Source organism: Passer domesticus, chromosome 18, assembly GCF_036417665.1.
Source record: "Passer domesticus isolate bPasDom1 chromosome 18, bPasDom1.hap1, whole genome shotgun sequence".
In the NCBI taxonomy this organism is placed as follows: Eukaryota; Metazoa; Chordata; class Aves; order Passeriformes; family Passeridae; genus Passer; species Passer domesticus.
In genome coordinates this window covers 5,550,912-5,573,406 of record NC_087491.1, presented here as the reverse complement: position 1 = coordinate 5,573,406, position 22,495 = coordinate 5,550,912, and the positions used below count along the sequence as shown (strand labels likewise).

General features: G+C 51.0%; 2 protein-coding genes across 6 annotated transcripts in view; one reads left to right on the top strand and one right to left on the bottom strand.

Annotated features, from left to right (window-relative positions):
• ASTN2 (astrotactin 2) overlaps positions 1-22,495 on the top strand; it is a 319,347-nt gene that overhangs the window by 196,021 nt on the left and 100,831 nt on the right. For both annotated transcript variants that reach the window (XM_064393831.1, XM_064393833.1), the window contains exons 14-16: positions 5,603-5,727; positions 6,089-6,193; positions 7,626-7,805. In XM_064393831.1, the coding sequence (XP_064249901.1) occupies positions 5,603-5,727; positions 6,089-6,193; positions 7,626-7,805 (410 nt within the window). The remainder of the gene's footprint in view (positions 1-5,602; positions 5,728-6,088; positions 6,194-7,625; positions 7,806-22,495) is intronic.
• TRIM32 (tripartite motif containing 32) lies at positions 13,411-21,055 on the bottom strand. Of its 4 annotated transcripts, none has more exons than XM_064393834.1 (2): positions 21,009-21,055; positions 13,411-18,297 (listed from the first exon to the last, which is right to left on the bottom strand). In XM_064393834.1, the coding sequence occupies exon 2, from the start codon at positions 18,235-18,237 to the stop codon at positions 16,294-16,296; it is 1,944 nt and encodes a 647-aa protein (XP_064249904.1). In that variant the 5' UTR covers positions 18,238-18,297; positions 21,009-21,055; the 3' UTR covers positions 13,411-16,293. The 4 variants fall into 4 exon arrangements, with proteins under 4 accessions (XP_064249904.1, XP_064249907.1, XP_064249905.1 ...); XM_064393837.1 differs by lacking the exon at positions 21,009-21,055 and adding an exon at positions 20,852-20,872; XM_064393835.1 differs by lacking the exon at positions 21,009-21,055 and adding an exon at positions 19,889-20,809.

Here is a 22,495-nt window from a genome sequence, read left to right as displayed (position 1 = left end):
CAGAGCAAATTCCTTTGTCTTTCCTTTTGAAATGGCTTCAGGAGGGGATGCACTTTTTCTCCGTGGAGGTGATTGATGAACCTCACGTTCACTCTCAGTGCCACAGTGGTGGGCACCACTGGCTGAGCTCCCTTCAGTGCTCAGTGGTGTTGCTGAGCCTGTGTGGCCCTGAGAAGGGCTGTGGTATCTGGGAGATGTTTGGAGATGCTCTGTGGGAAGATCAGGTTGTGCTGGCAGAGCACAGTGCTGATAGGAGCAGGGGCAGGAGCTCCCAGCCCCATGGAGGGTTTGGGGCTCAGCCTGGGGGTGTGCAGAGGGGATGGTGCTGAGCAGCAGCCACGCAGACACCTCCCAGGAGCACCAGGGATGCTGATGTGATTTACCTCCTGAAACACCTCAATTTAAATGCTAATTCCCCCTGAGCCAGGGGGTAAGGCAGCTACTGGATATTGCCAGGCTGTTCATTGCTGGCACTGAAGTGGGACACGGGGACAGGTCCTGTCCACAGCACCAGGGGCCGCTGGAGGGATGATATTGGTGCTCTCCTTTTTCCCTGCAGCCTGGTCCAACCACACTTCATTGCAAGCAGTGGTTAAGGCTGAGAGGTGGGGAACTGAAGGGGCTCCTGAACCTGGCAAAATCCTACTGGTCTCTCCTCTTTCATCCTGCCTTGTTCTGCAGGAGTGGGGCCTCGCTGAAATTAATGCTCAGTAAATTTGGAGTAAGTAACTGCTGCTTCACAGGGTTTGCATTAAACCTTTATAATTCACCGGTGCCTGAGGTCATGGAGACATGCTGGGGCAGATTTACAGTGTGCTTACCTTCTCCTAAGTGGCTGTGACAACAGGACACCCTCTCTTCTGTTTCCCAGTGACTCCAGATCATTTTTTTTTTGGTGATGACAACCTAAAAGGAAGCTATTTCTCAATGTCCCCGTGTCAGGCTGGGCTCTGCTGATCTCACAGCCACCCCAGCAGGCAGCTTCTCCAAGGGAAATTTGGGTGAAAAGCTGGCACTAAATAACCTCAAATCCATAGTTTTCTCCCTGAGCCATTGTGGGACAGAAAGAAGTAAGATTAATAACTAATTCTTTGCCAGAGCAGGCGTCCTCTCAGGCTTGCATAGCAGAAAGAAGTAGTCACTTTGCTGAACATAAGCTTGCTGGATGATAATGTGATTAACATTTGTAGCTGTGCTGGCTCAGATAAGGGTAATTAAATCTCATGCTTCAGGGCATAAGCTAATCACTTGTGGGGTCACTTTATATATAATATTTATATATTTACCCCCTCATGAATATACTTGCCCAGGTGCTGTGGTGCAGGGTGTGCATCCGCTGGCAGTGTTGGGTGGAGGCAGGAAGCCCCAGGTCAGCTGATGCTTGGAATGTGCAGTGGGAGCTCTACAGCTGCAAGGAAGGGTTGCTTTGCAGAGTGCATCCTCAAGGCCAAGTCCTGTGGGAGCAGAGTGCCAAGGGAGGAAGCCACAGCTGACTGAGTTAAAGAGGAGAAGCTGCTCCTTCACCCAGCGGGGTTGCTAACAGGAAAATGAAATGCATGTCAGCCACCAGCTGATCCTTCCCTGCTGCAGGCCAAAATCCCACTGCCAGCTTGGCTCTGGCTTTGAGCATCTCAGCAAGGAGACAAGGTGCCCCAGGGCCAGCAGAACCATGCCCTGGAGCAGAATCCAGCAGCCATGGCTCAGTCCTGGAAGACCACAGCACTCCAGCTCCTCCCCAGGGCCTGCACTGAGCTCTCCTGCTCCCCCAAACCCCATTTTGCCCTGGGATACTGATCCTTTCTGGAGGCTTCCCACGGGCTGTGTGAGCTGCTGCCAGCACTGCGGAGTGCAGCGATGCAGCCCAGTGCTGCACCACGGCTCTGCTGCATGACCTTGGCTGTGCTATTAAAGGTCACAGTCCAAAAGCACAGCTGGATTGTGCATCTGGTTTCAGGAGGACAGGAGGACAGTGCCACAGCGGGCTCTTGCTGCCTGAGCCCTGCTCCTGGTATCTGAGCAGCCACTAATTGCTGTCACCCAGCAGCCCCCAAGATGTGGGAGCTGCTCTCAGCTGTCTGTGTCACCCCAGGCAGTGGGTGCACTGTAGGACTCGGCTGAGGATACACCAAGTGTCCATCAAAGCCAGGATTTTGAACTCAGTTTAGTCCAGGTGGCTGCCTTCCTCCTCAGCCCACCCTGCCAGTACCCGAGCCCGCTGCAGCCTTTGGCCATTTGACCTTTCCCAGCATCAGGCTTGTTTATATGGACTCAGTTCCCTCCAAGGCAGGCACGTGCTCTGGGTCATGCTGCCGAGAGAAACTGCATTTCCTCGTGTAATGACTCAGTATCTGCAAAATGCCTTGGGAGATGCTCAGATCCCCAGCAGGAGAGTGCTGGGGAGTGGATTCCGTGTGCATCACAGTGGAGAGAGCTGCATGCTCGCTACTCCAGTGAGTCCTGGGCAGCTGTTCCACTGGGGAGATGCCAGAGGCAGAACAAGAGACACAGGAGGATGTTGTGGGGCTGGCAGGTTTGTCTGCATCCTGCCTGATCCTACTGGAATAACCCTGTGACCCCCACACCTGGCCCTGCAGCCCTGCAGAGGTGCTGGTGGCTCGGCCATGCCCCAGTTGGAGGCACGTGTGGCAACACGTGCACAGGGCTGCTGTCACATCCCTCCCCTCACCCGTGTCCCTGCCCCTTGCACAGAGCCCGCTGGCTTCGATCACAGCTTCCAGAGAGCAAAAAAAAGTCTGGCAGGAACTCTTTTGTGCCCCCACAGTGAGCAGCGTGCAAGCCACAGGGTTATTAAGACGGCCCTGTGGAAGGGGAGCTGCAGCCCTCTGCCAGCTGCCAGGCCATGGAATGCTGTGCCCTGGGCACACCCCAGCAGCAGTGTGCCCTGCCTGGCGTGGCCCCATCACCACCCTGTCCCTGCAGGCAGTGAGGACTCTGCAGAGGGACTGTGCTGTGCCCAAACCCTCTGTCTAGCGGGTGCTCCCCTGCATGGCTTTGGCTCATCCCTGCCTTGGGATGTTAAGGAGCAGGGCCTGGAGAGCTGGAAGAGGTGCAGGAAGGGCTTGGTAGCAAGAATTCATCATGGAAGTGCTCCTGAAGTCCTGCCTTGCACTTCTGCTCCCTGCCATGATGGGAGCACATTGTGGGCACGTGTTCACTCCTTGGCTCACACTTTCCCCTGTTTTTTTCCTTGGCCTTTTGAGTGTGGAACAGTTGAAGAAATGGATAACAAGAGTGGTCCTGCAGAATGTGGCTGTTCAGTAAATGCCTTGTCATAGAGGCAGCAGCTCTGAGCAGCAGCTGTGGGTCCCCTCATGCCTCAGCTTCTCCCTCCTGAGCTGCCCAGACATGGGCCACCAGCCCTCGGGGCTGTCCTGCCTCATGGGTGAGCTGGGACCTGCCCAGGGACTGCTGTTCCACAGGCTCATGGCATGGGTGGTGCTGCTGAGATGGCTCAGGAGGGGCAGGAGGAGATGCTGCCTCTTTGTGCCTCCTCTGCCCCGTGTCAGGGTGCAGGGTGCTGGATGAACATGAGCTTCTGGCACCTGTCATGCCATCTCTTTGTGTCCCTTGGGGCACAGCAGGTGTGTCCCCTCATGTGGGGCAGCACTTGGGAAGGTTCCACCAGCTTCCTCCTGGGAATCCTGGTCTTCTCAGAGGTGGGATTGGAGGCTGGGCAGGCAGGACCCTCCTGGCCCCTGTGCTCATCCTGGTGCAGGATGGGGAGCTGACCTGTCAGCACAGGACAGTCCCACACTCCAGGATGGCAGGCAGGCCCAGTGCAGCTGCATCCTGCTTTTCCATCACGCTTCTCCATGGCTTTGGGATTTGGCAGCACTGATGTTTTCCCTTTTCTGCTGAGGCAGAGCAGCAGAGACACCAACATGCTTCTTCCCCTGTTCCCTACCAACTTGCTTTATTTTGCAGCCCCGTTTCCCACCACCCACACGGCTCCCAGCTCCAGCAGTAATTGCAGCTCCCCATTTGGAATTGCTGTGACAGCAAAGGGCTCAGAGCAGCAGAACATTCCACCATGGGGATCCCAATGCCCAGCAGGATCAACTGGAGATTTGTGAGCATGCTGGGAGTGAGAGGCTTCTCCCCTCAGAAAAATAAACCACTTTTCTCTTTTTTGCACTGAGGCAGTGCAGAAAGTAAGGCTCCTGAGATACAGTGAGGTGCTGGTGGCTGTGAAATGGGGGTGTGACATGAGGCAGGCTGCCTGTGCAGCCAGGGAATCATGGAATGGTTTGGGTTGGAAGGGACCTTAAAGATCATCTTCTTTCAACCTTCCTGCCATGGGCATATTGCTTAAAGACCCATCCAGTCTGGCTTTGAGCACTTCCTGTGCCCCACTCATGTGTCCCTACCTTCAAATGCTCCTGTCCTGCCTTGGGGCTGGGAACATCCCCAGGCTGGTTGCACAGGGCTATGGTTTCCTGCTCACCTCTGGTGCAGGTTGCAATGGTCACATCTTGGCCCCAGAGCAATGGGAGGATCCCAGGGAAGTGTTCCCTGAAATCAGCATCTCACTGTGCTGGGACCCATGGAAGTGGCCAGGGTGTCCCCAGATGTGAGATGACCACAGGATGATGGATCATCCCCCCAGGGACAGGCTATAGGGGGTAAAACCAGGGAAGGTGAGTGAAATCAGCAGCTGTTTAAAGGAAAATATATTACAAAAAATGCAGCTGGGGCAGGCTGTGCCAGTCTGAACCTCCCCCAAGCTCCTGGGGCTGACCTGATTTTACAGGAACCTCCCTTTCTTCTTCTCTGCTGCCCTTTTGTCTCCACACCCGGAGGATGCAAAGCCTCCTGGCCTATATTTTGGCTCTAAGATCAATATTTAAAATCCCCCCTCCTGTTTCCTCGGCGCAGGCGCGAGGCATTTCGCTTACCGGGGGAGGCTCGTCTCCCAGAGACCTGTCTGTTCACCATTTCAAATCATTTCCCTGGTACCGTTGTTCTAGAAACAATTCATTAGGGGCCTATTATACAATGTTTTACCTGCCAAGGTTAGAAAAGATCCTGCGTGTGTGGTAAAATTGCACTGTGAGCTGTGCACGAGAGTGGGGTTTTTTGTGTCTGGCTGTAAAATATGCTTTTTTTGCCTTTTGGAGAGCGAGTCACTGGGGGAAAGTGAAAAATGTAGGGGTGATGATGCTGCCTGGGGAGCCCCAGCAGAGCTTGGTCACTGTCCACATGAAGATGCTGCAGGTGTGGAAAGGGGCAGTTTTGGGGTGTAGCAGCCATTCCTCTTTCCTTGCCCCCTCTCCAGGGGCCCACTTTGAAAATCTGGGCCAAACCCAGTGGCCGGGTCCCCAGGCTGAGAGCAGTTCCATATTTGTGGAGCACTAATGGAGCTGTAGTCCCTGGGGAGCTCATTAAGCATCATCTCAGAGGGCTGCACAGCCAGGCTGGCTGGTGGGGAGGCTGCAAACCCCATCCCCTGGCAGGGCTCCTGCTCGAGGAGATGTCCCCCACCCTCCTGAGCTGCCTGTCCCGGTGCCACCAGGGCAGCTCAGCCCCTCTGCCTGGCCATGCCCTGCATCGTTGCTTTGCAGTTGTCTTTTTCTCTCTGCAGGGAGAATAACTTCATCAAGGACTTCCCCCAGCTGGCTGATGGCCTCCTGGTGATCCCTCTGCCCGTGGAGGAGCAGTGCCGTGGTGTCCTCTCGGAGCCCCTTCCTGATCTGCAGCTCCTCACAGGTACGAGCTGCCCCCAGGGTCAGGGTCCCAGGGGAGGGCACAGGAGGAACGACCCCTTCTCCCACCCTGGCTCCTGAGGGCCATCATCACCCCCTTTGTGCCAGGGGCAGAAATAATCTGGGGGATGTCCCAGAAATAATCTGGGATGAGTCCATCCCAGCAGCATCTCCGTCTCTGCGAGCTCCTGGCAGTCACAGCCATCCCAGGGCTGGTCCGTGTACCCCACAGCATCACCACTGAGGTTTCCAGCCCTTCCACCACCCTGTTTCTCACCCCTGCAGCACGTAGCAAGGTGGGGGGGAGCATTAAGCACTCCCCAGAGCATGCTCAGCAGTGTCACCCGCCTGCTTTGTCCTTGCAGGGGACATCAAGTACGACGAGGCCATGGGGTACCCCATGGTGCAGCACTGGCGGGTCAGGAGCAACCTCTACAGGGTGAAGCTCAGCTCCATCACACTCTCTGCAGGTGAGGGATTCCAGGGGCAGGGAGGTGTGTGTCTGCATGGGTGGGTGGTGGTTTTCTGCCCCAAGCATCCCACTGACATTTCTCATCTCCATGCTTTGTTCCCAGCACTGCTGGAGAGGCAGGCAGGGAGATTCACCTCCTTTTTCTACAGGGGGGAAACTGAGGCAGGGAGTTTGGGCAGCAAGAGGTGAGGTCAAAGCCAGGAGGAAGCCAGTCAGCAATGAGCAGGAAGGATTTGTTTTGGGGTGGCTGTGTATATGTGTATGCACAAAAACCAGTCAGTCCCTAAAAAAGGTGGTTTCAAAAGGAACTGAAGCACTTGGAAAAGCAGGTCATATAAAGCAGGGAGTCACAGACGAAGAAGGGGTGGGTGGGAGGATCCTGCAAATGTCAAAACATTTCACTGCCACGTTTTTACAGCTACACATTTTGTTTCAGAAATGCTGAAACATTTTGTTGCGACCTGAAATGTTTTGCCTTTTCATTTCAAAATAGCATTTTTTATTTAAAAATCGAGGAGTTTTTAAATGGTGAGAGGAAGAAAAAAAGATTTAGTGCTAACAGGATGCACAGCCCCAAAATGAAATAACCTGCTCAGAGCTGAAAAAAATATGTGGGTTCAGCTCAAAATGAATTCTTCTGGCTTTTTTATTAGAACAACCTTCTCTTTCAATAAACCAACCAAGCAACCAGCCAGATAATCTCATTTTGGTGACAGTTATGACGTATTTTCTTGCAGTATGTTTTCCGTTCCAGCACTGAACCAAAACGGTGCTTTCAGCCAGCTCTAAGAGATGCTGAAGTGCTGTGCAGTCACCAGTGTCTCCAGGACATTTCACCTCCACAGAGCAGCAAGGGTCCATGTCCTTGTCCCGTGCCAGAGGTCCCTGCTGTCCGTGTGGATGTTGCTCAAGTGATGCCTTGACCTTTGCACATCCACGGAGCTGCCACCAGCCCAGCCCTTCATGTCCCTCTGGGCTGTCTCCAGCTTTCCTAAAAATAGTGACCAGTTGTGCTGGGTGTTTGCACTAGGGATGGAACATCTCTGGTTATGGATACAGCCAAGCAAAGGCCAAGCACATCGTCTGGGGAGAGTGCTGATGATGTGCCAGCAGGCTGAAGAGCACACAAGCTGGCAAGGATGGAGGTTTTGTGTGTGTGTTTGTGTGTGCACACGTGTTCACATGCACATCCCTGTAAAATTATCTGAGAAATCTCTTGGGGAGAGGAATTAGGGAGGAAGTCAGAGCCACAGCTTGGGGTAATAACAGGTTGTGGATTCCAAAGGATGAGGTGGAGGAAAAAGAGGAGGAGCTGCACCCATGTGGGGCCTTGTATGACCTAAGCAGGGAACTTCTGGGGCTCCTTCCTCTGGGCTGTGGCTGCCAGCCCTGCCTGGCTGACCTGCCCACCCCCTGCCTCCCTCCCACAGGCTTTTCAAACATCCTGAAGATCCTGAACAAGGACAGCAGCCGGGAGGAGCTGCTCTCCTTCATCCAGCAGTTTGGCTCCCACTACATCGCGGAGGCGCTCTACGGCTCCGAGTTCAGCTGCACCATCCACTTCCCCAGCAAGAAGGTCCAGCAGCAGCTCTGGCTCCAGTACCAGAAAGGTGAGGAGGGTGATGGGAATGGGCAGGGGCACAAACATCAGGTGTCACGTGCTGGTTTCCATCCATCACCCCCTTTCCCATGCGTACACCATCACCGTGCTGGCAGGCTCAGGCAGGAGGCTTGTCCCAAACTGAGTGCCCAGTGGCTGGTGGCACACATCATTGGCAGCATCCCTGAGCCTCCCTGCCTGCTCCTGCCCTTCAGCTTCCACCCTCTGGCTCCATCCTTGCCCAAGGTGACCCCCTTCCCCACAGTGGCCCTCCCATGCCTGGGGTCAGCTGATGGAGATGTGACATAAATGAGCTGTCTCAGAATGGCTTTGTTTTATTGCTTGTGACAATGACAGTCTTTAAGGAAGTGCATTAAATCAATAGCAGACTCATTGTGCTACACCATAAATAACGAGACACATCATTAAACAGGGCAATAAACTTCAGGACTTTGAAGTAATACAATTAGGTTATGTTTATAAAAACTCCCTTATCGCTGTAGCCTTCCATTTGCCAATTCATCTCTCTCCTCCAGGGAGTTGGGGATATGCCCTGGATCTGATATTTTTTCTATTCAAAAAATATCTGTAGTGTATCACAGAGCCCACCTTAGGGCTGATGGTGACAGAGGTCATCAGGGCACTTGTATCCTGCTCTGGTGGCACTGCCAGGAGCAGCCTCGCTCCCTGGAACCCAGCAGAGAGAGGTGTTCTCCCACACACCACCTCCCTTGCTCTTGGCTCATTTTCTTCTCTGTTTCCCCAGTGTAGCTGGTCTTGTAAGCATATTTATAACAGCCTGTGCTCGTTTGTTTGGGTTTTAAATAGTGATAAATGAAGTTTGCCATAGCAATGCCCCTGTTTAGCAGGGGAAGGCACGTGGAGGTGGGTTGTTTATGTACTCATGATGTTATTAATCACTTGGGAGCACTCCCTGCAATCCAGGGGCAATTATGTTGGTGGGGAGCTGACCCCATGGTCCCAGTGCCATCACCTGGGACCAAACCAAACCCAGACAAGGGTTTCGAGAGAGAGTGAGAGGTGGGAATGAGAGGCAGCTGCTGCAGTCCGGGCCTGGCACAAGCATTGTTGCTGTTCCACGATGCTGGGGCCAGAGGGGACATAAACAGTGCTTGATATTGTGAAATATCTCCCATGCCTTCAGTCCCACCTCCCCCATGTCAGGGGCAGCAGTGGCTCAGGGCTCAGCCACAAAGCCCTGGGGTGGCACAGGGCCTGAAGGCAAAGCAGTGCCTCAGTGACAGAATAATTTCTTTTTTAGTCCATGGTACGCAGCTGGCCAAGGTGGATCCCTCGTTCCCCACCTGGGTCCTGCCCCCACTCCTGGAGCTGTGCCTGGCTGCCCTGGCATTTGTGGGGCATCCAGAGCATCCTTTCCCAGTGCCTGTGAAGCACCAAAGCACTCATGGCACTCCAGGGATCCCCTGAGGGGTCACATGGATGCCTGGACACAAACTTTTCACTCCTGATTGTGCAGCATTTGGGCACCAGGTGCTGGCCCCAACCTTGTGGTTTGTGCATGGCTGCATCACTGGCTTTGGGAGCTGGTGGGGTCAGTGAGGTTGGACTTTGGGGCTGTGGGCAATGCAGAGGTCATCTGCAGTGTTGTATTCAGCTCTTTGATGGCCAGAAAATGCTCTTGGAAGGACATTAAGGATGTTCAGGACTCTTGGGGAGATCAGCTTGTGGACAGAGAAAGTGTCATGGGAAACCCAGGGCTCTGTCCCAGGGAAATCCCAGTTAGCCAAGAGAAAGAGCTTGCTGTTCATGGTAGATGGATTTTATTCCCAACTCCTCTACTGATTTACCCTCATTTTGCCAGCGACATAAGGCAGATAGGAATAAATAGCTCCAGCTAGACATTTCTGGATGCCTTCTCCACTCAGAACAGCTCTGGCCTGCCGGGCTCCCCGCTGCTCACCAGCCCGTTCTGAACTGCTCAGTGAGCACACATATGCATCAGCTCTAATAAATACAAAAGTAGGGCCAGAATAACTGTCATTTGTTAGTGGACAAAACAGGTCACAAAAGGAGGGAGAGAGGAGAGTCTCGAGCTAATTGGAACAGCACCAGCTCTGAGAAAAATGCACATTACAGGGCGTTTGCAGCACCGCACAAAATTATTTTAATATTTTAATCAACTTCATAAATCAATCGCCGGGCCTCAGGAGGAGGCCTCCAACAATAAAGGCACAATCTGCGCTCGAGCCCTAATTGAAAACATGGTTTTGAAGAGAAGCTCACGCTGCTGGTGCCAGGGCAGGCGCTGGCTCTGAGCCGGCCTGGAGCTGCCCCAGTGCCTGTGACATGGGTCAGTGTCTGCAGAGCTGTCCCTCCTGCCAAGGGCAGGGACAGGATCCCCCTCTGGCCAGGGACAGGATCTGCCTCTGGCCAGGGACAGCACGGAGCGGGCAGCCTGCTCTGCCTGGAGCAGTGACAAGTGTTCCCTTCCTCCTGCAGGTGGATAAGGAGTATGTGGGGGGAATTTGGGTGACAGAGCAGCCTGCCTTTGTTCCTAAGGGTTTGCAGGGGTGAATCCTGTGGTGGAGAGCCAGACAGGCACGGTGGCACAGCTGTGGCACACCCAGCACTGCGCTCCTTCAGGGCAGGTGTGGGAGCATCCCCCAGGCTCCCTCACAGGAACAGCCTCAGTCCGTGAGCACACCAAAGCAAACTCCAATTTTACTTCATGCAGAGTGATTAAAAGCCCATTTTTTGGGCTGCTTGCTCTGGCTCTGTGCAGCCAAGCAATGCTTTAACACATTGAGTGGCCTCCAAGCAGGGACCTTGAGATCGACCCAGCCATTGATCTGTGCCATGGGAGCCTGCATCGGTTTTCTTCCCTGGTGGAGCCAGCATTTAACACTGACAGTGCCTCATTAAATTGGTAGCAGTTGTGTGAGGACCTTCATTTGGCAGCTGGGACAAACGTGATGTCCCCAGCCAGCTCCAGCTGTGTGTAAGAATGTGCTGGGCCTGGTGGGATGGAGGGAACCAGCTTTGTCACAGTGGTGCTGTGGATTTCTGGAGAAACCAGTGTGGAGAGCACCCTGGAGTGCTGGCTGCTGCTGAGCAGTGCCTCCATGGCATCCACACTTCCTCTTTTTCTCCGTTCTGTCCCCACAGTCACGAGGTTGGGGTGGGTGAGGTGTTGGGAGATGACACAGCCAGGACAGCTGACCCAAACTGGGCTATTCCTCACCACACAGTGCCATAATAAAAATAAACCTGGAGGTGGAGGCTGGGACTCACCCCACCTCAGAGACTCAGAAATTGTACATCAGGGAAGAGAGTGATCCCTCCATCCAGCAAATCCCCCTGCTGGGAACCACTTCATTCACTGATAAAAGTTCATCAGAGAGCTGGTTGTCTGTGGTTCCTCATTCTGGCTGGTGAGGAGAAGAAGAGCTTGAATAGGGAAGGGGAAGAGCTGCTCTGAGAGCAAAATCTGACAGCCCTCATCAGATTTCTGCAAGAGCTGTTCCAGTTTGCTTATTCCCACTGGAGAAGCCCAGCTGGGAAGCAGGAAGGGATGCTGATGGGCTCAGGATGTGTGCGCCTGGGTGGGGGAGATCCAGAGGGTTTCACTGCCCAGCTGGGAGGTTACTTTAGGTCTGCAGTGAGGGAAATGTTTGTTTTTCTTGAACTTCCTATGATCTCTAGATAGACTTCCCTTGGCTGAGGTTCCCTGGGCACGTTGAGTGCTCAGCAAGCTCAGCCTGTGGCTGCTGCAGATAGGAGGGATGTTCATGTTCCTGCTCAGTAATCGATCATTTATGGGAATAGGCTGTGGAGGGGCTGTGTTCTGGCAGGTCCTGTCACATTCCCTAAGCCTTTCTGCTCTCTGCCCTCCCCAGTACTTGCTTATCTCCTCTTGGACAACACTCCATGAACTGCATTTACCTGTAAGAGGTGAGAGATTTCATGCTTTCTTGTGAACTCAGCAGTTTTGACAGGAGATCTTCACAAATATGTGTCTCAAAGTTAAGGAGAGAGCCTGGAGCTCTGCTAAAACAGCAGTCCACATTCCTCTGAGTGAGGTCTGTGGCTTCCTCCTGTCCTTTCAAGGCTGCATTTGTCTCCCTTCAGGTCTGATACTGCCATTAACACAATTAAGATTGAACTAGTCTGCAGGAACCTTTAGTGTTCCTTTCCTAGATGCAATCAGGTGCATTAAGAAAGCTGTAAAGCTACTTTTTAGCTGTTAAAGGACATAATGGGTTTCCCTTATATGTGCTTGGTCAGAACTAGAACACATAGAATTTCCCTGGTTTTGAGATTTGACCCTCTGTACAACCACTCTATTACCTTTTTAACACTCTTAATTGCTTGGTTTATGTCATTATTTCAAACCCTCAGATTTCAACATTTTCTTTGGAGGAGGTAAAAACAATCTAGCTGGTTGTCATGAAATTTAGCTTAGAGTAAAACATGTGCTGTGAGTAAGTCTGCTAAATGACCTTATGCACGTCTCATTGTAATCCAGAATTGCCAGGCAAGTTGAATAATTAGTTGTGCAAAATGAAATAACTTTAAATCCTCACATTGAGTAATGACCCAGAAAAATCACTTAAGCTATACAATAGGAACAACTCAAAGCATCTGGCTTTATTTTCACTTTTGTAGCTCTTCCCCTTTTGATGAGGAACAGGCTCTCCTCCTCATCCCTTCATTCCCTGGCTCCTGGTTTTGCCCAGAACAATGTCCATGGCTCAGCTGTTCTGCCCTAAGAAATCAAAACCTGTGATAAGCTACAGGGTAGGTCTAACAGCACCACATAAGAGTTTAATAATGTTTGATAAACCAGAAATTCCTACCTGTTTAAAGAGCTGAGATGAGCCTAAGTGATGAAAACCTTTACCCAGATCAGCCAGGCGGCTGCAGAGGGAGGGGAGAACCTGCACATGCTGTGGATGAACCTATTGAGGAAATGTCCCTGCTGACCATCCAGGAGCCCCTCTGGCACCCACCTTCACAGCTACACCCCCACACTCAGTCACAGCAGGTTTCCTCACCAGCTCAGCTCCCATGGCAGAGCTTTGATCTAAAAATAATTTAGTCATGGTGTAACATCAGAAGAACAGCCCGAGCTGGTGCATCCAAGGAGGGGGACTAAAAACAGAGGAAACCCAGGTGTTTTATATCCACAGTGTAAGTGCACTCAAGTCAGAGGTTTTCTAGGTGAGCCCATGGCTCCTGATGTGTCCCATCACCTGACTGGACCACAGGTCCCCACTGGCAGACCATGGATGAGCCAGGGACACAGGGGATGGAGTTTTCAGCCAGGCTCCCACATACAATTGAGCTCCCAGAGCCAGTGAACTCAAACCACACTTCTGAAACATCAGGTGACAAGGGAGACATTGCCCTCGAGGCAGTGTGAGTTAAGGTACAAAACCACAGCATTTGTTTTTAAGGTGGGTAGGGAAGTGTCAGGGAAAGTTCCACGAGCCTGCCAGGATCAGATTTCTCCTTGGCAACCTGACACATAAAAGGGTCTCGTAGCCACTGTGTTCCCAATCTAATCCCTGCTGGCTGTAAAAATCCAATCTGCCACCGAGGGGAGAAGATGAAGTGTTTTAATAAGAAAATGAGCCGTTTGCAATGCACTTTTAATTGGATCAATTTTTCCTTTATTACACAATCTTTAAAAACCAAACACATACGTATGACCAGACAAGCTCTTCCTCCAGATACAGAGCAGGAGCCAAACTATTTCAACATAATCCTTAATTACTCCATTTCACCTCGTTTGGCAGATGATCATGACACTGTGTGGGAGCACCACAGCAAGTAGAGCTCTGTAAAATCATCTCAGTCGAGTTTTGTCAAGGGATGTGCAGACCCTGGGTGAGGGACAGCAGGTTTTCTTCTTCCCTTTTCTCCCTGAAACCTCAGACTGGAAGAGCTGCAGGCAAGACAGCCCCAGGCGCTGACTGCAGTGTCCTGGCCCACCAGTCCTCACAGGGTGGTGTTATTTTTCTTAATCCTCTGAGTGAGAAACAGATGACAGACACTTTGTTTGAACTCTGTAACCAGGAATAGGCTGGAGTAACCAACTGCTCAGTTTACCGCACCAGATTTTAATTTTTTTCCTTTTAATTTTTTTTTTTTCAAGCACTCCAGGAAATGTTATTGCTAGTAGTTGTGCTGTTTATTGCAAAAAAAAAAAAAAATCCACGGGAACAGAAAATTACAGAGGTACATATTATCATAGATAATATTGCTTTAATTATTCAGGTCCACAGTAACCTCCTGTGTAGAGCAGTTCTTGGAAGCAGGAGAAATATTTAGAAGAAAACAGAAGGAGAGGAACGGCCATTGCCTTAAAATTGGAAAAATGCCTTCAGTTAAAATGTCATGAACTGCAGCACAGCCCAGTAATAATCACTTCCCCAAAACACATAACCAAGATGAGAAAGGCTCCTCAAATTGCTGTCACATGCCTTGGGCAACTGCCCCCTCCCACCAAAAAAGAGAAGCAGAGGATGTGAACGGCAGTGTAAAAGTTGGTAGCCTTGGCAAGCACAGAGCAGCTCAGGAGGGAAGGGGAGCTGGGTCCCCTGGGCTGCCTCAGCACCATCAACCACCTCATGCCTTAGCTCCCTTCTCCACAAGCTTTGTCCAGTACATTACAGCAGGAGAAATTGGAAGCTGCCCTGATGGAAGCTCCGTCACACAGATGTGTTTGTGTGCTCACTCCTTCAGCACTGGCTGAGCACAACAAAGAGAGGGGGGAAAAAAACCCAAATCCCACTAAAATCTGCTTCCAGTGTTTTTTTTCTGCAATCCCTTTAACTGCCAAACATCCAGCTAGAGCAGCAGCAGCTCACCAACCTGTTTCCCTTTGCTGTTTCAGCAGGGAGAAGTATATGGGCTTAAAAAAAAAGAAAAATCACCTGTTGCAAACATGTTGTAGGACAAGTAGCAAACAATTTGCTGGAGCATGGCAGCCACTATAAAATCAGCTTTTATATTGTCTGTCGTGGCCCCAAATTTGCAACTACGTTGTTGATGGCAACAAATAAATGCACTGCAGTGTAACTATTATCTGTGGCAGATTAACATGCTACCACTGTGCCCTATTTAAATGCATCTTTCCTTCAATAAACTATTCTGGGCGAGCAGCACCACACTGAGGTACACATTTATCAGCCAGGAGAGCAGCACTGTGGGGGCCTTGGTTCACACAGCTGCAGTTTTGTGCTTCATTTGGCCCAAAGCCTTGATGAGCAGAAACGCTGGTGCCTGCTGGTGTCGTGGAAAAAAAAGAATTACAAAAAAAAAAAAAAATTAAAAAAATCTGAGGAATGTAGTGTTTTGCTGTGCAAGGGAAAAAAAGGCAATGCACCAATGGATGTGCTTCCAAATCTTAAAAAAATGGAAGTGAAATAGTCCCCCCTGCCCATCCTTATCTCAGAAGTGAGTCACTTGCACAGAGGAGGTGCAGAGGAGTGGACAGCTATTGCTAAATGCAGTGGTCTGGAATGCAGAGTAGTGAAGTGCAGGTGAACATACAATACATTGCATTTAATCTCATTTCCTACAATCTCCCAGTCTTATTCCCCCAGCTCTTCCCCCCTTCCCCAGGAAGTTTTAGATACCAGATAAACCTTCCAAAGACAGTTTCCAGGATACATTTAATAATAAAACAACAGTAAATAGCAACCCTAGGTTTCCCCTCTTGGTTTTTTTTTTTTTTTTTCCAGCCCCCTCCCTTTTTACCCCCTTCTATCTAGCAGAACTCTGATTAGTAATAAAACCCCTGTCTTCTTACAACTCAGGAATAAAGAGGGCAATTTTCTGGCTCAGCTCGGTCTCCCACGATTGCACAGTACTCACTTCACACAGAACAGACACAATTCACAAATGGCACGACGGGGCAATCTCCTGAACACCAGAAAAATGGGAGAGACAAGCCTGCCTCGTCAGGGTGGAAGCAAAGCTTCATCTCCGTGCAGCTGAAGTGGCCATTTCATTTTATGCAGTGCTGCAAGCACAAATTGCTCTCTCTAGGAGTTGCCCAGACAACTGCTACCCAGTTCCTTGCAAGTATCACAGGATTGCCTCTGCTAGTTCTCTAAGGGAAGGTGATTTAGAGCAGTCAGTCAGTGTTTATGGCACAAAGAAAGACACAATGGTTGAAGCTGGAAGTGTAGGAGATGTGTGGCATAAGGAGGTGAAGAGGTTTATGGAGTGACTAGTCACAAGAACCAAGACTGCAGAGGATGGATCCTTTCCATCGCACTTGTTCTTATTTGTAGAGATTTTATATAAAAAAGAAGAAGAAAAAGCAGACCACCACCACCACCACAAAAGCTATTTTGTTTCTAAACACAGAACATGATGACCTCTATGCCAAATCCCCTTCAGCTATGGCACAATCTTCCTGAAGGCTTGACACTGGTTCCCGTTGGATTGCAAGGAGGATGGAAGAATTTCCACTGCCAAGACAGGCTTTGCTTGCAACTAAGCTTTTAAGGGGTGGAGTATCTTCTCAGGTGGTAACTGTAGATCTTAATGCAATGATCCCAACAGTCCAGCACCAGCAGCTGCCCTTTGGGAGTAACAGCAATACCCACCGGGCAGGTGAGTCCCTCCCGGATCAGGATGTTGTAGCCGCCTCCTTTAGGAAAATGCAGGATTTCCTTACGACTGCTGTCAGCAACGATCAGGTCTCCCCTGGAATCAACGCACATCCCAGCAATGCACCTGAAATCCTCATTCTCAGAGAAGAAATGGCTAATCTGGCGTCCCAGCTGCCCATCTGGGCCCACAGAGCCGATGGAGAAGCCTCCTTCCAAGTGGTGCTCGTACTGCCGGTTCTCCAGGTTGAGCCCCAGCCCCTGAGTGAAGTAAATGGTCCCTTCGGCGTCGCAGGTGACGAACTTGGGGCGCACGGCGCTGCACAGGCAGCTGTACTTCACCACCCCCACGCCACGGTCCACAGTGAAGCACCAGAGCTTCCCCCCTTCCACATCAGTGACAACAAACTGGCCTGAGGGCAGTGCAGCGATGCCCCAGGGCTTGCTCAGCTGGCTGCGGTGACACGCCACGCAGTGGCCATCCATGGTGTACACCTTGACAGAGTTGTCGTAGCTGTCTGTCACGCCGATCAGCCCGTGGCAGTTCATGGTGACAGAAAGGGGAGTCAAGTTGGGCAAGTCTGCTCCAAGGAAACTCAGCACAAAGCTGTCGATGCCACTGGGGCTCCGGCGGATCTCCTTCAGGAAGCCCTTGCGGGTAAAAACCTGGATTCGGAAGTTGCCCCGGTCTGCCACGAGCACCTCGCCTTGGCTGGTGACGTGCAGGCTCACAGGGAGGTTGAACATCCCTGGCAGGCTGCCCTTGGAACCCATCTTCTTGATGAAGTAACACTGCTGGATGCTGGTGGCTGCTTCAGGCATCCTTGGCTTGGCTGGCGAGGAATGGGGGGTGCAGCTGGGCTCCTCCTGCACCAGCTCAGGCTCCCTAAATGGTACAAAGGAGGATGCTGCGTTTTCCATGAGAGATTCCTCCACGTTAACGCTCCGGGGTTTCTTCACCACCTGCCCAATCTGCAGTGGTCCCACGTGGCTCACCTTAAGGAGTTCCACCTCTTGGAGAGTCAGCTCCCTCGGGAGACTGTTTGTCAGTTCTGGTTCTTCCTCATCTGCTGCCTCCTCCAGGAGAGCTATATCCCCCTGCTTTATTTTGGCAAGGAAATAGTCACAGCGAGACATTATCTGCACTTCTGCTAAGTTCAGCAAGTAAGCCTGCTCTTCCATCACCTGGTTATTTATCTTCTCCACTTCAGTCAAAGAGGTGGTGAAGAACTTGCGTGACCTGGCCAGCTCTTCCTGGATCTTGCGCTCCTCTTTGCTGTACTCCTGCAGAACCGCTTTGTATCTGGATTGCAGGTCTCTTGAAACATCTTCCAGAGCAGCTTTCCTTTTCTGAAGATCACCCATGAGCTCCCGAAGCCTGGCAAGCCTCGTTCCAAATTCCCTCCTACGCTCCTCAGCAGCCTCTTTGATAGCCATGACTCTGTGTCCTGGGGGCATGTGCGAAGCCTCCTTGCACGGCTCGCACAAAACCAAGCTACAGCTCTTGCAGAAGTGTCTTGGCAGCCTCCTCCCGCAGACCTTGCACATGAGAAGTCCCACCACTTCCCCCAGGCCGGCCGTGTCGATGATCTTCAGCACGGTGAGGTTGTCAGTGAGCTGAGCCAAGCTGTTGATCCGCGTGATCTTGCTGCAGAAGGGGCACCGGATCCCGTTGATGCTGTTTGCCAGGAGCTTCTCCAGGCACTGCTTGCAGATGGTGTGCCCACAGTGCAGCAGTTTGGGCCTCAGGTGCTCCTCGGTGAAGGACTCCATGCAGATGGGGCACTCCAGGACCTCTCGCAGCGCGTCTGAGTTGAGATAAGGGGCGGCAGCCATGGTGCTCCAAGGCAGCTTTATCCAGCACAGTGCTCACATCTATTCCAAGGTGCTCTGATTCTGTCCAGGAAGAAAAAAGGGAAATGTGATTTATGTCACCACCAGCAGTTATGTATACATGCAATTTATTTCTGACTTATCGCCTAACCCTGCAGAAAAAGAAACCCAGTTAGCTTTTCCATGTTGGGAAGGATGGATTAGTCATAGCTAATCTCAGGGTGGGCAAATTTCAAAACTAACTTGCAGCTCCCAGTGCGATGAATTATTCACTTGCAAAATTTGTAAAGTAGCACTGAAAGAAGTGTAATGGCACCAATATGGAAGCCCAGTAGATATTGATGACTGAATCATCTCCTCATGGTGCCCATCTCCTGCTGCCAAGCCTCTGAGTTTACATAATTTACTGAAACCCAGGGAGATTAAACCAGGCATTCAAAATGTTGCACATCAAAAAAGGAACCAGATGGTGCGATGCTTTAGGACATTAATAGATCACCTCTGGAGACCTGCATTCAGATGTGACATCAGATACCAACAAAATAAATGTGCTTGGTTCACTCTGCTTTGCTAGAGAGCCAAAACACATTTTCAAGGTTTCATACATTTGCAAGGAAGTGAAAGTAGCAGGAATGCTCTGTCAGCTTCTACTCATTCTGGGGGGTGACTGTGCACGCTGAAAACACACAGAGAAGGTTTGATGCCAGTGCATCTCAGTAACCTCTGCCATGCTGCACCATGCTTCATGCCAATTAAACACAGCTCAGGCAGGTATTAGCAATAATGGAGCTAACAGACAACTCCAAACATACTCCCAGTGTTCACTATTAGCTCCTGAACTCAGCTTAACTGCATTTAATTTCTGCTCGTTTCACAATCTCACAACGCTGACCTCGTTCTTGTCCCCTGGTTCAGTTTTACACCACTCTGGTTGCTGCTCAGCTTCAATCCAGGTTTCTCCACCCTCACATCCCTCCCAGCAGGGAGCAGATCCCAGCAGCTCTCCTGCCAAAGCAGCCATCCATTCAAAAGGAACAGAACAGGGCTCACATCATTAAGTTATTATTCACTAGACTGGGTTTCAAATCCTTTGTTATTGTACTGCTTAGCCACTAAAAAATGGGGGAGAAAACCTTTCTTCCAGGGAAGAGGAGGAGAAGGAAGTAGTTAAGTCTTTGAAATGAAGAGACAGTGGCAGAGGGATGTGAGCACACAGCTCTCTCTGAGGAATGGCTGCATGCACACAGCATTCTCACTTCCCTGCTGGGTCTGCTGCCTTTCTCTTTGGGAAAGATTCTGTGTATTTCAGTTTGCTGTGTGCTCCTGTGCAGAAAAACAGCTGCAAGGAAGAAAAGTTCTTTATGCTCATACAGAAAAGAAAAAAAAAGCCCCCTAATTTTAATTTGTCAGCTACAGTTCAGAATCATTAAAGCCTGTATTTCAGGAAGGGATTCAGTGGCGTGGCAGAATCTTCAGGCAGCATGCTGGGATCAGCCCAACAGTGGCAGGTTGAGTAGCACAACCCTGGCTCTGGGGAAGCAGAAACCTGGGCACTGCCATGGAGAACAGAAACCTTCCTCCAAGGGAGGAAAAATCTGTGATTTAAAATGATTTTAAAAAAAGAAACACAGGATACCAGGTTCATTATTCTTACTTTCCTTGGAAACATGTCAGAAGATTCGCTTAGGGAAGGACAAGGGAGCAGCACAGGCACCAAGTACTGAGAGTTATATTGAAAGCTACCTTTAAAACAAGTATTTTCATTAAAGAACAACGGTAGATGGGATTTTAAGTCAGGTTGGGCTTTTAGAGAGCTGATTTGTATGACATTCTTTTCATACATAACCCCCTTTATCAGAATGTCAGCATGCCCTCAGTAATGGGACGTTATTTTTTCCTTTTATCTCCCTCTCACACTCGGCTGTGCCTCCATGGAAGTTTCCTTAACAGCGAGTTGTTCTAGCGTGTCGGTCCCTCCCGGGGCAGTTCCTCTGACGCAGAGCAGGGTATTACAGAAAGCCTCAGCTGAATATCAAGCCATAAAACCGTGAATTATGCGAGTTTGGTCTCCTTACATTCGGAAGAAATTTCCTGCCGTGGTTTCTCTTGTCACCTGGTAGTTTTTAGTGAGCATCCGCGGTGAGAACACCGGCTTCACTTGTAATTCAGACCTCGTGTCATTAACGAGGGAAAATAATGGGGTAATGCTGCAAAATAAGCGCTGCTGACAGGAGTTATCACAACAACAAAACCAGCAGGGTTTGGAGGAGGGTTTAACTGAAAAATCCGAGGGTTTGGGCTGGAAGGACCTTAACGATGGCCTGACTGCACCCCTGCCATGGGGGTGAAAACACACAGAGGTTTCACCCGTTCCAGCAGCCCGGGCTGCTCAGAGCCCGTCCAGCCGGGCCCTGGGCACTGCAGGGATGGGGCGGCCATGGAGCGACCACAGTGCTGCTGTGTGACCGCCGCGTCCGCACGGAGCGCACGCCCAGGCTCCGTGTGCCCTCAGCCGCGCCGCGCTCCATGGCAGCGGGGCCCGCTGCGAGCCCCCTCCGCCTCGGCCGCCGCGCTGCTGCCGGGGGGGCACAGAGCGAGGCGGCCCCTCCACTCCTACCGCTGAGCGCGGCGGGGCGCGGCCCGGTGCCCCGCTTCCCTTCGCTCCGTGCCGTCCCCTCCATGCCGGCCCCTCACGCCGCCCGCCCGGGGGTCCCGCCGTGCCCGCCCCGCCCTGCAGGGGGCGCCGCCGCCGCCGCCCCGCGCGCGCTCCTCACCTGCCGCCGCTCCGGGCCGCGCCGCTCCCGGCGTGCGCCGCGCGCCGCGCGTCACGTGAGCGCGCCCGCGGGGCCTGCCGGGAGGTGTAGTCCGGGCGTGCGGCGGCTGGCGGTGGGATGGGGGGACACCGGCACGGTGCAGCTCGGTCGGCCGGGCCTGTGCTGCGGCCGGTTGTGAAAGGAAAGGTTAAAAGTAATAAAATGGAAGGAACGTATTTTCGGATTTTTTTGTTTTTTTTTTTTTTTTTGTTTTTGTTTTGGGTGGTTTTTTTTGGTCTTGTTTTTTATTATTTTTTGGGGTTTTTTTTCCTTTTCTTTTTTGTTTAAGCCTGTTGTTACGTGTCAATTCGGCACGCGTGGCTTTTTTCACTGCCCTTTCCCTGATCAGGCAGTGCTGCTGCGGGATCAGCCCCTTCCTCTTCTCCTTCTCCTTCTCTTTCACCTTCCCTTCCCTTCCCTTCCCTTCCCTTCCCTTCCCTTCCCTTCCCTTCCCTTCCCTTCCCTTCCCTTCTCCTTTCTCTACTCTTCTTTCCCTTCCTTTTCCATTTCCCTTGCCTTGCATCCCCTTCTCATTTCTTTTCCCATTCCCTTCCCCTGTCCCCCTCCCCTCTTCCCTTTTTCTCTCCCCTTCCCTTTCCCCGGCAGGATCCTGAGTGTGTGATGTGTTTTGCATCACCTGCTGAAAACGAGTGTTTCTCGTTTCAAACCGTGCCTTGGGGCAGCCCCTGGGCTCCAGGACACAAAGGACTGGTTTTGGGTGCAGCTGTGGGCAGAGGCTGCAGCCTGGCAGTGGCAGCCAGAGGCAGGGGTTTGGCCCCTGGCCTATGGCTGGGCCCTGCCCCGTGTTTCCTGAATGTGAAAAACACCAATCACTTGGTTTTTTTTTTTTTTTTTTTTTTTTTTTTTTTTTTTTTTTTTTTTTTTTAAATTTTAAAAGTTTAATAGTAATAAAATGGTTATAAAAATAGTAATATAATTAAAATAATAACATTTGAACATTTGAGGTTAGGACAATATGAGGCAATAAAAACAAAGAGATACGGACGTCCGGGTACCTTTTTCAGGGCAACACAAGCCCAAAAAGGACCCCTGTTAACTGAGGATTAACCCTTGAAAACAATTGCCTCTTGCATATTCATACATCTCATACTTGATGCATAAATTCCATTCAAACACAGAATTCTGTCTGGTCACTGTCACCTTCTTCCTCTTAATCCTCATGCTACCTTCCAGTCTGAGCCAGGTGGGAAGAAGTTAGTTTTCTGCTGATAAGGGAGCAATAAATTCCCTTTCTCTGAAAGATTTAGGTGTCCTGTGGCTCCTATCTGGTGCGAGTCCTTTCTTAAACAAATATCTTGCATAGCACGGTTTCTATTTTAACATTATGTTATAACCTAAAACTATATTTACGAAAATCAATACAGCATAACCTTCTAACGTACACATACAATATTCATTTTAATACTTGCGAAAAGCCAATCATAAAA

What these genes read in the sequence shown, in the direction of transcription:
- TRIM32 (XM_064393834.1), bottom strand. Translation starts at nt 18,237, where the DNA reads ATGGCTGCCGCCCCTTATCTCAACTCAGACGCGCTGCGAGAGGTCCTG.